At 41.3% G+C, this 14,613-nt stretch overlaps 2 protein-coding genes across 2 annotated transcripts; both read left to right on the forward strand.

The window, feature by feature from the left end:
- Positions 1-816: 816 nt before the first annotated feature.
- On the forward strand, positions 817-3,259 carry LOC110506612 (ER membrane protein complex subunit 8). The gene is made up of 5 exons (XM_021586357.3): positions 817-1,359; positions 1,632-1,708; positions 1,803-1,872; positions 1,976-2,070; positions 2,300-3,259. Exons 1-5 carry the CDS (start codon positions 1,147-1,149, stop codon positions 2,457-2,459), a joined length of 615 nt encoding a protein of 204 aa, XP_021442032.1. The 5' UTR covers positions 817-1,146; the 3' UTR covers positions 2,460-3,259.
- Positions 3,260-7,593: 4,334 nt separating this feature from the next.
- gins2 (GINS complex subunit 2) lies at positions 7,594-10,074 on the forward strand. The gene is made up of 5 exons (XM_021586358.3): positions 7,594-7,761; positions 8,081-8,195; positions 8,356-8,455; positions 8,592-8,718; positions 9,016-10,074. The coding sequence occupies exons 1-5, from the start codon at positions 7,672-7,674 to the stop codon at positions 9,145-9,147; spliced, it is 564 nt and encodes a 187-aa protein (XP_021442033.1). The 5' UTR covers positions 7,594-7,671; the 3' UTR covers positions 9,148-10,074.
- Positions 10,075-14,613: the final 4,539 nt, after the last annotated feature.

Below are 14,613 nucleotides of genomic sequence, written 5' to 3' on the forward strand. Positions count from 1 at the left end.
TATCACAATAATTATAATAATCAACTTTTGAAAAGACTTGTAAAACCATTCTTAATTAACCCATTCGTATTGAACCCTGTTCAGTACGTTTTTCTTTTTGCAAAGTAGTACAAAATCCATTCTACTTAGGAGCACTCAAAGTTTCCAAATCCACAGAGTTTACACCCAGAGGAGTGTCGCTGCTCATTTGGTGACCCATCAACTTAAAATCAAACAGTTTTTTCATATTAGACATTGGATTTAAGTTGATGGGCCACACTTTAAAGGCCACCAAATCAGCAGTGATGCTCCTCTGGGTGTAAACTCTGTGTATTTGGAAACTAAATGTGCTCCTGAGTAGAATAACCCCCCTTTTACTGTGACACAATGTACAGATAGGTACAATATGTATGTCCAATATGAAAAAACGATTGGATTTAAGATGACGGGCCACTCTTTAAGTGCCGCCAAAAGGAACAGCAACACTCCTCTGGGTGTAAACTCGGTGTATTTGGAAACAAGAAGTGCTCCTGAGTAGAGTGGAACCCCCTTTTACTGTGACACAATGTACAAATACTTTTGTAAGGTGCAATAAATGAGTACACGCACAAAAAACATTGATGACCATTTAGGCTTTAAAAAATAAACATATCAACAAATAAATGACAATGTCTTATATAATTACTTTTAATTATTATTTGTATGATAAGTAGTATACAATATATCGAAAATTGTGCACATTTCCCATAATTTTCGCCCTAGTTATTAATTTACAAAGTATACAGGGCTGGATTTTTATTATGAAGGATTCCAAATATACGTGACCCAGAAGTACTTAGTTATTCTTGCCTGTTTCACAGCGGTGTGTGTGTGTGTAGTATAGTACCGGTGCAAACCACCAGAGAAGCCAAGCAGCGTTCATTTGTAGGAGGATATAACGTTACCGTCGTGACCAACATACAACATTAATGCACTGTAACATTCACGAAAAGTGACCTTTATGTAGGTAGCTAGTTATAAGAGACTCGATTACCGTAGTCAACCTGGCAGAGCTGTCACTGTCTCTCTGTTGTATCGGGTATGATATCCGTTGGCTAGCTGTCAAGCTAGCAGTCTCCAGACCATCCTTATACAATTAGCTAGTTTAGTGTTTATCTCGAAATAAGAATGAGTATTAAATTGACAACTCAGGCTTATTGCAAGATGCTTTTGCATGCTGCTAAATATCCTCATTGCGCCGTGAACGGATTACTGGTTGCTGAGAAACAGAAGGAGAAGAAAAAAGACAGCCACTCCACTCCAATCCTCTGTGTGGATTGTATACCACTATTCCACGGCACACTTGCATTGGCACCTATGCTGGAAGTGGCACTTACATTGGTGAGTGAATTGATCGACTTTATCTTAAATTCACATCATGTTTAAAAAATGTTCACGTTACTCCATTGCATGTTCACCACAGCAAGTTGCTGGGCCTGTTGAAGTAGAAGTGCATTTAACAGCTGTCAATCCTGCTGACACGTCAAGCTAAACGCAACATCATAGTGAAGGAAGTGTCTGATGAACTTGTCCATTGGTGGAGTTGATCAGAAACTTCCTTCACAGTGGTGTTGAGTTTAGTCAAAAAAAATGTTTTCTTTCCCCACATCCAGATTGACACGTGGTGTAAAGAGAATAAATATGTCATAGCTGGGTATTACCAAGCCAACGAGCGCACAAAGGACTTCAGGTAACAAGATTTTGATACAGGATCCCTTTTGTGCTCTGTGGAGAGTTGTGATGATATGGTACACAATGTACTCTGTCTTTTTTGACTCCCACAGACCTAACCAGTTTGCTGAAAAAGTTGGGGCCAGGATTGCAGAGAACTTCAGCGAAGCAGCAATGATTATGGTAATCCTATATTAGCTGTCCAATATCAGAACTGCCACATTACTGAATTCACACATAAGATCTACACTGACCACTGTATCTCTAATAATGTTGTGTTCCTCAGGTGGACAGCACCAGATTCACCATGGGCTGCTATGAGCCCATATTAACCATCTATGACCACCATGAAAACAAGTGGAAATGCAGGGACTGTAATGCGTAAGTGTTCCTGAGCTTTCCTAATATGTAATGTGGGCTAGATATATCAAAGCTACTGAACAGCCATTTATCCAAAAAGATTTGGACATGCAGACATTTGACAGTCTTAACAGCTATACCATAAACACAGGCTGTCGACCTCTCAGAGATTCTGTCAAATTACTGATTTGATTTGTGATTCTTGAAGGTGGAGCTGAGGTTCTGGAGTGTTGGTTTGTGTGTGTTCCAGAGACTGCTTTGAGGACTGGTGTGAGGCTCAGAAGATCACGTCGGCTCTGCTGGAAGGCAGGTCCTACGAGAGCCTGATCGACTTCGACAATCACCTAGACGACCTCAGGAATGACTGGACCAACCCTGAGATCAACAAGTCTGTGCTGCACCTGTGCTAAGCCTCCAAGTCGAGTGACTGCACTGCACTAGACAAAGGCATTGCGGCCAAAACGGCGTTGGACGTGCTAATACTACTGTAGCGCAGGAATGCTAAGTCTTTGTTCCTAGTGAATTGCTCTCACAGGGAAGAGAGCTTTCGGAGCACTGGCCAGTCTATTTTTATGGGCAAGCAGGACACAGGTACCATTGGGATCTTTGATCCCGTAGTAGGGAGGATCAAGACCTTGGTGTCATTCAATGCAACGTGTTAATTTTCTTTCTCATGGTTTTTGTATGCTAATAATTAATGAAGATGTATGTGTAATTCTGAATGGTAGGGAATCATGAATATCATTTATTTTGACTTATTGAATACTTTAGGTTCTTCAGAAATAGTGTTACAGAGATGATAGACATAAATTATTGTTCTGAGATGTGACTTATTGAAATATTACAGAATTGTAATCAACGAGATATGTTGTTTTATTTCACTACCTATTAAGTCTTAATGTTTATATTCTCAGAGAACTGTTTTCCTCCTGTTTTTCTTATAAGAGATAGCTTAGTATTTATTTGTTAAAAGATGATCTGATTCTTTACTTTAATTGCTGAAATAAATTATGTTATTGGATAGGTAATAAACTGTAAGTCACTCGGGATAAAAGCATATCCATGTTATTATTATTGATTCATTAATTATATATTTCAGGTTGGATTAAGATAAGTCTAAATAAAATAATTTGAGGTTTTGATATATTAAACCTTTTTGTAAAAAAAAATTGTTTCAACAGAATGTACAAATAAAATGTAACTTTTCAGATATTGTGCATGTTTTTAATGCCTTTTTCTAAAATCACTCCCTTACTCCAGTGCTGAATGAGCTGAGTGTTACATTTAGGATGCAGTGTTCCATCACTTTGGGTTGAGACAGCATACAGTGGATATTAATGGAAAATACTTTCCATTTATTTCCCCCCCTCCCTTTTTAGACCTTGTCTCTGCTGCAACGCCCAAAGGGCTCGGGAGAGGCAACGGTCAAGTCATGCGTCTTCCGAAACATGACCCGCCAAACCTTGCTTAATACCCGCCCGCTTAACCTGGAAGCAAGCTGCACCAATGTGTGGGAGGAAGCACCATTCAACTGACGACTGAGGTCAGCCTGCAGGAGCCCGGCCCACCACAAGGAGTTGCTAGAGCGTAATGAGCCAAGTAAAACCCCTCCCCCAGCCAAACCCTCCCCTAACCCGGACGACGCTGCGCAAATTGTGCGCCACCCTATGGGACTCCCGGTCACGGCCGGTTGTGACACAGCCCGAGATCAAACCTGGGTCTGTTGTGATGCCTCAAGCACTACAATGCAGTGCCTTAGACCGCTGCACCACTCGGGAAATACTTTCCAATCTATGAGGGTGCATCAAGACAAGATATAGAAGCTGAAACGGTATAGAAACGTTTATTCTAAACGATCTCTGGTTGAAGTAAGGGGCCATGACAAATGGTATGGTGAAAAACTGATTCCTGAAAGAGCACATACCCCGAAGAACTTTCCATAACCTGAGAACATGATGGAACTACTACCCTAGGGCCCCATTCCGACAGGAAATGTACACACGCCTTTCCTAAGCACTTCTCAGTAGTTAGTAATCACTCTTACCCAGTGCTTGGACTGAAATAGATGTCCGTACTCGTTTTGGGTGCCATTACTGTTTATATTTAGGTGCAGGAGCTCCACAATACTTTTGAACTAACATTCTATAAGTGGAACAGGAGATTAAGCAGTAGAACATTTGAGGGGATTCCCTTTCATGTGCTGAATACATTTGGCCAGTTTTCATTCAATAGGATTTATAGTACATTTATCTTAAGCCATCCCTTTAAATATGGTGTACCTTTAATTAGAATGTTGTAGACATACTAGGAAACATAGAGAGAAGGGGCTCAGAATGCAGGGATCAATGAAAGAAAGATGTAAATATATGGATATTTTCGTCTCCATTTCAGCACCAACTGGTAGATTTTAGGGTTAGGAAAGTATGTATGACTCATTAATAAAACAGGTTTGGAGAGCCTTTATGCACAAAGTATATTGATGAATTGAAAATAGTGGTTTTGTTTCATCCTGAAAGTTGTCAAAATAGAGTTTAAACCACTAAATATTGGAATGTGGGAAAAAGCAGGCAGTAAGTGTTGAACAACAGTCCTATTAATCTACCCTAATCCTCACTAATCATGGAACTATATGACAATGGGTATGTGTGGTCCGAGTTCCATAATTATTCCAATAGGCTGCATGTCCCACACTATTGCACAACGTTACCCTAATATGATCCACTCATTTTTATTTATTTGACCTTTATTTAACTAGGCAAGTCAGTTAAGAACAAATTCTTATTTTCAATGACGGCCTAGGAACAGTGGGTTAACTGCCTTGTTCAGGGGCAGAACAACAGATGTGTACCTTGTCAGCTCGGGGATTCGATCTTGCAACCTTTCTGTTACTATGCTATCGACCCTCAGGAATAACTACACAGGCTTGACAGGAAAGAAAGGTAAATGGAATGGAATGATGCAAAATATAACAACATTAAATGGAAGAAAACGAACACTAAAGTGACAGTTGTAAATGTATTTGGGTATTACTGATGGTGGGTCCTGATAGTGGCTAATATTTAACATGATACAAATTGTGAAATAAGATTGAGAAAACTCTGAGTATATAATTGAAACATTCTAAAGCGTATACATCAACTCGGCAGGTTCAGCCCTACAGAAGCCTGTAGCTTGGGTCTCCACATTTCATCCACTTAAATTGTGCAACGCAGGGATGTGTGTGCTTTGGGGACCTTCAACAGAATGTGACTGGCAGAACGGGTGTTGTACTGTATGTGGAGGATGAGGGCTGTATTAGGAATCTCAGATAGGGGGGAGTGAGACCTAAGAGGGTTTGATAAATAAGCATCAACCAATGGGTCTTGAGACGGGTATACAGAGATGACCAGTTTACAGAAGAGTATAGAGTGCAGTGATGTGTCTTATAAGGAGCATTGGCGGAAAATCTGATCTAGCCACTCGAGAGCACCCTTACCTGCCGATCTATAAATTTTGTCTCCGTAATCTAGCATGGGTAGGATGGTCATCTGAATCAGGCTTAGTTTGGCAGCTGGAGTGAAAGAGGTGCTATTACAATATAGGAAACCAAGTCTAGATTTAACTTTAGCCTGCAGCTTTGATATGTGCCGAGAGAAGGACAGTGTACTGTCTAGCCATACTCCCAAGTACTTGTATGAGGTGACTACTTCAAGCTCTAAACCCTCAGAGGAAGTAATAACACATGTGGGAAGAGGGGCATTCTTCTTACCAAACCACATTACATTTGTTTTGGAGGTGTTCACAACAAGATTAAGGGCAGAGAAAGCTTGTTGGACAGTAAGAAAGATTTGTTGTAGAGCATTTAACACAAAATCCGAGGGGGCCAGCTGACTGTATTATCTGCACATAAATGGTTGAGAGAGCTTCTTACTGTCTGAGTTATGTTGTTGATGTAAATTGAGAAGAGCGTGGGGTCTAGGATCGAGCCTTGGGGGGCTCCCTTGGTGACAGGCAGTGGCTGAGACAGCAGATTTTCTGACTTTTTACACTGCGCTCTTTGAATGAGGTAATTAGCAAACCAGGCCAAAGACCCCTCAGAGACATGGTCTACCATATCAAAAGCTTTGGCGAAGTCAATAAAAATAGCAGCACCACATTGCTTAGAATCAAGTGCAATGGTGACATCATTGAGGACCTATAAGGTTGCAGTGACACATCCATAACCTGAGCAGGAACCAGTTTGCATACCATAGAGAATACTATAAACATCAAGAAAGCCAGTCATTTGATTATTGAGAAGTTTTTCCAACACTTTTGATAAACAGGGCAAAATAGAAATAGGCCTTAAACAATTAGGATCAGCTTGATCTCCCCCTTTAAATAAAGGACGAACTGTGGCTGCCTTCCAAGCAATGGGAACCTCCCCAGAAAGGAGAGACAGGTTAAAAAGGTTGGAGATAGGCTTGGAGATGATAGGGGCAGCAACCTTAAAAAAGAAAGAGTCTAAACCATCTGACCCAGATGTTTTTTGGGGGTCAAGTTTCAGGAGCTCCTTTAGCACCTCGGACTCAGTGACTGCCTGCAGGGAGAAACTATGAGGCGAGCAGGGGAAAAAGAGGGAGAAGAATTGGGGATAGTCGTATTAGAAGTGGTGGGAGATGAGGAAATGTTGGATGGGCAAGGAGGCATGGCTGAGTCAAACAGGAATCCTGACTTAATGAAGTGTTGATTAAAGAGCTCAGCCATGTACTTCTTGTCAGTAACAACCACATCATCAACATTAAGGGACATGGACAGCTGTGAGGAGGAAGGTTTATTACCAAGGTCTTTAACCATTTTCCAGAACTTCTTGGGGTTAGACCCACAGAGAGAGAACTGCTCCTTAAAGTAACTAACTTTGGCCTTCCGGATAGCCTGAGTGGACTTATTTCTAATTTGCCTGAACGAGAGCTAGTCAGCCTGATTATAACATTGACATTATTGTTAACAGCATTAAAAATAATGATGACTAAATAGTTATCATGGAAATAACAGTTATAAATAACAAAAGATAATTTTTAATGGTACTATTAATAATACTAGTAATATTAATATGAATAATAATATAATTATAATAATCAACTTTAGAAAACACCTTTAAATCCCATTGTTAATTACCCCATTCCTATTAAAGACTGTTCAGTACGTTTTTCTTTTTCGACATATCTCCGCCACACCTTCATTTCTTAGCTTTCCAGCCGGAACGAATAGCGGGTTGAATAGAATCAAGGTCAGCATACACATAGATAGAAAAGTGCATAAAAAGGGAATCAGCCTACGTTCCATTTACGCACGCTTAACTCGGGTCGGAATCGACCCCATATTAAACCATCTGATTATTTCAGGTGGCTACATGAAGTGTTGTTTCTCTCTGCAGGTCTTTCTCTACGGTCTCTGGCCATGTTGTGCGTCTGTGCCTCTAGTGTGGGTAAATACTGCCACCCAGTGACGATTGTATGCAATTGACTGATTTGGAGAGGAGGCGGGACTTCCGTGTTTGCTGTGACACTACTCTGAATATTTCGCGGGAACTTGCGAAAGCGTCGATAGGCACTGTTGCTGCGGAGATAACGTTACACGTAAAACGATAAAAGTACGGTTATAATGGACCCTTCTGAGGTCGAATTCCTTGCCGAGAAGGAGGTAGTAAAGATAATCCCCAATTTCAGTCTTGACAAAATCTACTTGATCGGGGTGAGTTGGTTAACGTCTTTAGCATAGCTAACCAGTTTCTTGTTTAGTTACGACGTTAGCCTAGCTAGCTATTTTTCTGGCCTGATCACGGATGTTGTTTAATAACTAGCTAATTCATAACTACTAGCTAGCCAAATTAATACAGCCCACAGTAATTTACTAGTCATCTAACTAGACTCCATCTAACTAGACTAACTAGACTCCAGACTCCCATGTTTTTATGCCAGATCCATGGGGATGGCACATGGCTAACTAGCTAACGCGTTACTGTAAATTTGTTTACATTCTGTATGACTCAGAAGTGGATTTCTGTCTCCAGGGTGATCTTGGTCCTTTTAACCCAGGGCTACCTGTCGACGTGCCTGTGTGGCTGGCCCTCAATCTGAAACAGAGGCAGAAATGCAGGATAGTGCCACCAGAGTGGATGGATGTAGGTAAGTTAAGGAGACAGGTGTCTCTCAGAGGGTTTATCATAGTCCTGGTTAAATATCAATATGTATAAATGATGTATGTTAATATATTCTCTACAAAGATGGTGCCTCTACGTAAACCATTGTCAGAGCTGAACTTCTTTCCTTTTTCATCTGTGTACAGAGAAACTGGAGGAGATAAGAGAGCTAGAGAGGAAGGAAGACACATTTACCCCTGTCCCCAGTCCATACTACATGGAGCTGACCAAGCTGCTACTCAACCAGTTAGTATCATCCTACGCTTCTGAACTTTAAGCTTGGATACATTGTCTTAGTTTGGATATAGCTATTGATTTTATAATTTGACTGGAATTGGAAAGTGTTTTCAAGCTGTTATCATATATCCCCGTTTCTCTGCAGTGCATCTGATAACATACCCAAAGCGGATGAGATCCGTACACTGGTGAAGGACATCTGGGACACGCGTATCGCCAAGCTCCGCCTCTCTGCTGACAGCTTCATCAGCCAGCAGGAAGCACACGCCAAGGTATCAATCAATCACTGAGGAAGTTCGATTATAACCGGGGGGCACCGGGTTATAGCCGGTCATGTGACTGGAAAAACCGACAAGGGCAGACCTCCCTGCTCAAATGGAACAGTAGTCAGCGCCACCGGGTCATATTGTTAACAAGGCAACAAGATAGACGTGGCATTAATAAGATGATAGAAGTCAAGTATAGTTAGATGAATGCATCTGTCTATGAACTTTGTGTAGAAACATTATTTCTTCCCTTATTTACATTCTCCTCTCTTTTCATCTCCCTCTCCATCTTTCCCTCTCCAGCTGGACAACCTAACTCTGATGGAGATTAACACGACGCGGTCGTTCCTGCTGGACACTCTCAACTGCATGTATAAGCTGCGCTCCAACTTGCAGCCCGGCTCCAGTGGGGGCAAATCCCAGGACCACCAATGATCTGTATTTACAGACGAGACCTGCGCCGCAGCCTCTCCTTCTCCTAAGCAAGATGGAGCAAACTGCCCAGCTTTAATAAGCATTTGCACCAGCTGCAAAGTAATATCAAACCTGTAATACGGAGAACGTGGACGGAATCATGGAAACCAGACATTAAATCAGAATTCAACAAAATTCTAAAATGCATTGAACTTAGTAGGGAATCTTATTGAACATTAATTAGCCCAAGTTTATCATAAAGCATGAACAGAATGCATCAGTGATTTGTATTTCCTGCTACTTTCTGAAGAGTACATTTCTGATGTGGTTTAATCATTCTTGTGGACTTTTCTATTAAAAAAAAGTGTTGTTTTTTTGCGTGAAAACCTGGAAAACAAAATGGAAATGTAGAAAAAAATCTAATTGACTCACGCAGAAAGTAAAACAAATGTATAGGGCCCTAAGTCTGGTCCTAGTGAAGACAGAGCTGACCAGCAGATCTTATGAAGTGGGAGCACTTATCTGAAGTTGTCATGCCCCAACCATCTGATTCCTTAGTGCGATGTGTTATCTCTTTGGATTTGTTTCTAGTTGAAGCTTCGGCAGTCCTCTTCAGCAGGTCATGGACTCCCTGGAGGAAACACTCTGCTTTGGTCTGGCTGATCCATGTATGGTTGGACTTTTCCCCCCAAAATCTGGGTTGATGCCTTTTAAAATATTAGTATAAATGTCATGCTTAATAGAGGTAGCAGTGATGGTTTAGCGATAGATACCTTGTGTAACAGGTTTCTAGCCTTGTATGATTCTGAATAGACCGGTAAGTCTAGTTTGAGGAAGAAGAACAACATGATGTTATGGATGGAGGGCTGCAGGCATACATTGGGAAATCAACATGTAACATGTAATGTTTCAGTATGTGTAATTAAAATATCTATATATTTTTGTTAAGTGTGTGTTGTGATAAAGTACATCCCCTTATGTTAGGCCAGGGGACACCTCATAACCCTGATTTCTACATGTATGCCCCTCTGGATACATAAGACAGTTGGCATGTACACTCTTTATGTGTATTCTGACCTTGAATTTAAGCTTGAGAATAGCATGCTAATCATACCGCTATTGGTTTGGGGTGGCGATTAAAGAAATGGAGGTGTGTCTACAGATACTTTGTATTCTACACTGTTTTTTTTACTTAATACCATCCTAATTCTACCCCCATTACGCATGATAAAACTAATAAGACCTGTCGGTTTCCAATAGAAATAATACCATCCTCCATGCACTGCAATTTACAGATTGATAAGAGCTAGCTAAATGAGTAAGCCGTTTGGATAATGGGACTGAGGTTAGAAATGACAATTGTTTTAGATCTATTTGACCTTATAATTGCTGGAAACAAAATGTGAAACCAGTCATCTGGCAGAAAACTGAAGCCAATCAGCTTTTCTAGTTAAGTTTATTAAAGTTGAGCTGACAGCCAATTTGCACTGTTTCGCTATGGCTGTAGTCATGAATCTAACAAAATGTTATTCATCTAGCTATGACCTTAGGCTTTCACCTGGAATTGTTTATGTCTGAGGGTGGAAAAAAAACACTTTTCAACCCATAAGATCTAGTACACAACAACAGTATAATAAAACAGATAGAAATAAAAATGGGGAATTAAGTATTTCTGTCTGTAATAAAGCCCCTTTGTGCTGAAAAAAATTCTGGTTGGCTGGGCCTGGCTGCCAAGTGGGTGGGCCTATGCCCTCCAAGGCCCACCCATGGCTGCACCCCTACCCAATCATGTGAAATCCATAGATTAGGGCCTAATTTATCTGTTTCAATATGACTTATATGACTTATCTCCTTATATGAACTGTAACTCTGTAAAAACTTTGAAGTTGTTGCATGTTGCGTAACATTTTTGTTCAGTATATTTATATCTGCCTACTCGAGATCAATTCAGTGATTGCTTTGCCATGAGGCAGTCCAGCTGGGTACATGTTTGACTAAGGACCACTCCTTTACCATGTCTGTGCCATGAAGCAGTCCAGCTGGGTACATGTTTGACTAAGGACCACTCCTTTACCATGTCTGTGCCATGAAGCAGTCCAGCTGGGTACATGTTTGACTAAGGACCACTCCTTTACCATGTCTGTGCCATGAAGCAGTCCAGCTGGGTACATGTTTGACTAAGGACCACTCCTTTACCATGTCTGTGCCATGAAGCAGTCCAGCTGGGTACATGTTTGACTAAGGACCACTCCTTTACCATGTCTGTGCCATGAAGCAGTCCAGCTGGTTACATGTTTGACTAAGGACCACTCCTTTACCATGTCTGTGCCATGAAGCAGTCCAGTTGGGTTCATGTTTGACTAAGGACCACTCCTTTACCATGTCTGTGCCATGAAGCAGTCCAGCTGGGTACATGTTTGACTAAGGACCACTCCTTTACCATGTCTGTGCCATGAAGCAGTCCAGCTGGGTACATGTTTGACTAAGGACCACTCCTTTACCATGTCTGTGCCATGAAGCAGTCCAGCTGGGTACATGTTTGACTAAGGACCACTCCTTTACCATGTCTGTGCCATGAAGCAGTCCAGCTGGGTACATGTTTGACTAAGGACCACTCCTTTACCATGTCTGTGCCATGAAGCAGTCCAGCTGGGTACATGTTTGACTAAGGACCGCTCCTTTGCCATGATGTCGCAGTCAGTAAGTAAAAGCAAAGAAAATTAATAGAAAATTACTCAAAAGTGAAAGTCACCCAATAAAACGCTACTTGAGTAAAAGTCTAAAAGTATTTGGTTTTAAATATACTCAAGTATCAAAAGTAAATGTATTTGCTAAAATATACTTAAGTATTGAAAGTAGAAGTATAAATCATTTAAAATTCCCTATATTAAACAAACTAGATGGCACAATTTGTTTTTATTTATTTATGGATAACCAGGGGCACACTCCAACACAGACATCATTTACAAACGACGCATTTGTGTTTAGTGAGTCTGCCAGATCAGAGGCAATAGGGATGACCAGAGATACTCTCTTGATAAGTGCGTGAACTGGACCATTTTTCTGTCATGCTAGCCGTTCAAAATGTAATGAGTACTTTTGAATTTCAGGGAAAAACTGAAACAAGTTTGTAGAGTCACAAGCTTGATATAGTCATTGCGTGCTAGGAATATAGGACCAAATACCTAACTTGACTAAATTGAATACAATATAAGTGAATTTCTCAGAATACTTATGACGCATTCAAATGGAGGGACTAGATACATACATAAAGTGCTTTCATTTATAAACGATAAAACAGATATGTATGAAAATACCCTCAAATAAAAGGTGACATTCTGTACTGTCACCTCATAGAAAACATTTGATCTCACATCCAAAATGCTGGAGTATAGAGCCAAATGAAAAGTTTTAGCTTCAGTCTATGTCCAAATAACTATGCACAGAACTTTGCCTCAGCGTATGCATTCTTCATAAAATGTCTAGTGTTGCAGTGTTGTAAGTGTAAACTGACATGATTTCATGTAATAATGTCCTCACAAGAATATGGTTTGCTGCAGGAGAATTACAGCCCTAGATAGCTCTAGTAAGAACAACACACCTGTCCAACTACAGCTAACTAGTATGAGTCTTCCTCCCTGATAAGACCATGGAATAGAATCATACAGGTTTTATTATTAACAATGTTGTATAGCCTTTCTATTTACTGACAGAATAGATGTTACACCTCAGGAAGTGTTTTCCATGTGGGAGTGGTCAACCCTGCCGCATGTTGCACAGTTCCTAAGAAACGATTATAGGAGTGGTCAACCCTGCTACATGTTGCACAGTTCCTAAGAAACGATAGAGTGGAGAATCAGACCTCAGCCGACTTGAGAAATGTCATCCACCCACAGAAAAGTCCTTCTTCTTCCATCTCTGGTTAACCCACGCAATGACTACTGTTGTTCAGGTTGAATTAATCATATTAAATATGAATGAATGTATCTCTTGTCACGTTATAGCCTATGTGGAGGTTCATATTTAAGTGCGTAGCCAGAATGGTCCCAGAAGCATAGCAATGGCTATGCATCCGGGACCATCCCGGAAGAGACCATTCTGGCTACGCTTCCAGGACCATTATGGCTAGATGTGATAACCTCCCCTCATGTATAAAAAAGGTGGCTTTATTATAGGTCATATTATTTCAGCCTTCCCCCTCGCGGCGAGTCAGCCCCAGGTTTTCAGGGCTGAGCCCTGAATGTTCTGAAACTCTGATGACGCCTCCGTTCAGGATAGTATAGACGGGTTCTTTAGCAACACAGCCAAAAGTTATTTGGCATTTTTTAAAGATTATTCAGATAATGGACAGACAGGTAGAGGGTAGAACCACACGGATCCCCTACCAAATCAACCCCCCCCCCCCCCATGCTCCATTAGAGCCCCACCCCAAAACTAGACTGAAAGCAGGCATGATATACAATGAATAATAAAATCGAATAGTAAAAAAAATACAAAGATATGTAAAAGAAAAAGTAAAAAAATAAAACTAATTTGGTTTGGTTTATGGAGTTGGCTGTTCCATGTCTTCTCCAAACGATAGGAAGGGTTGCCAGATATTATAAAATGTCATTGCAGATCCCATAACAGAGTAGCGTATTTTCTCTAGCTTGAGATGTTGCATAACTTCCTTTATCAAATGGTTAAAGTAGGAGGAAACACATCCTTCAACTTAAATAGTAGAAGACGTCTAGCTAGAATATGCCAGCATGTTGCCCATAGAACTGTTTAGAGGGGTCTACTGTGGTGCCACTCCATAGAACTGTTTAGAGGGGTCCGCTGTGGTGCCACTCCATAGAACTGTTTAGAGGGGTCTACTGTGGTGTCACTCCATAGAACTGTTTAGAGGGGTCCGCTGTGGTGCCACTCCATAGAACTGTTTAGAGGGGTCCGCTGTGGTGCCACTCCATAGAACTGTTTAGAGGGGTCTACTGTGGTGTCACTCCATAGAACTGTTTAGAGGGGTCCGCTGTGGTGCCACTCCATAGAACTGTTTAGAGGGGTCCGCTGTGGTGCCACTCCATAGAACTGTTTAGAGGGGTCCGCTGTGGTGCCACTCCATAGAACTGTTTAGAGGGGTCCGCTGTGGTGTCACTCCATAGAACTGTTTAGAGGGGTCTACTGTGGTGTCACTCCATAGAACTGTTTAGAGGGGTCTACTGTGGTGTCACTCCATAGAACTGTTTAGAGGGGTCTACTGTGGTGCCACTCCATAGAACTGTTTAGAGGGGTCTACTGTGGTGTCACTCCATAGAACTGTTTAGAGGGGTCTACTGTGGTGTCACTCCATAGAACTGTTTAGAGGGGTCTACTGTGGTGTCACTCCATAGAACTGTTTAGAGGGGTCCGCTGTGGTGCCACTCCATAGAACTGTTTAGAGGGGTCTACTGTGGTGCCACTCCATAGAACTGTTTAGAGGGGTCTACTGTGGTGCCACTCCATAGAACT

The sequence above is a fragment of the Oncorhynchus mykiss genome, chromosome 26 (genome assembly GCF_057628025.1).
Source record: "Oncorhynchus mykiss isolate SJ-2025 chromosome 26, ASM5762802v1, whole genome shotgun sequence".
Lineage (NCBI taxonomy): Eukaryota > Metazoa > Chordata > Actinopteri > Salmoniformes > Salmonidae > Oncorhynchus > Oncorhynchus mykiss.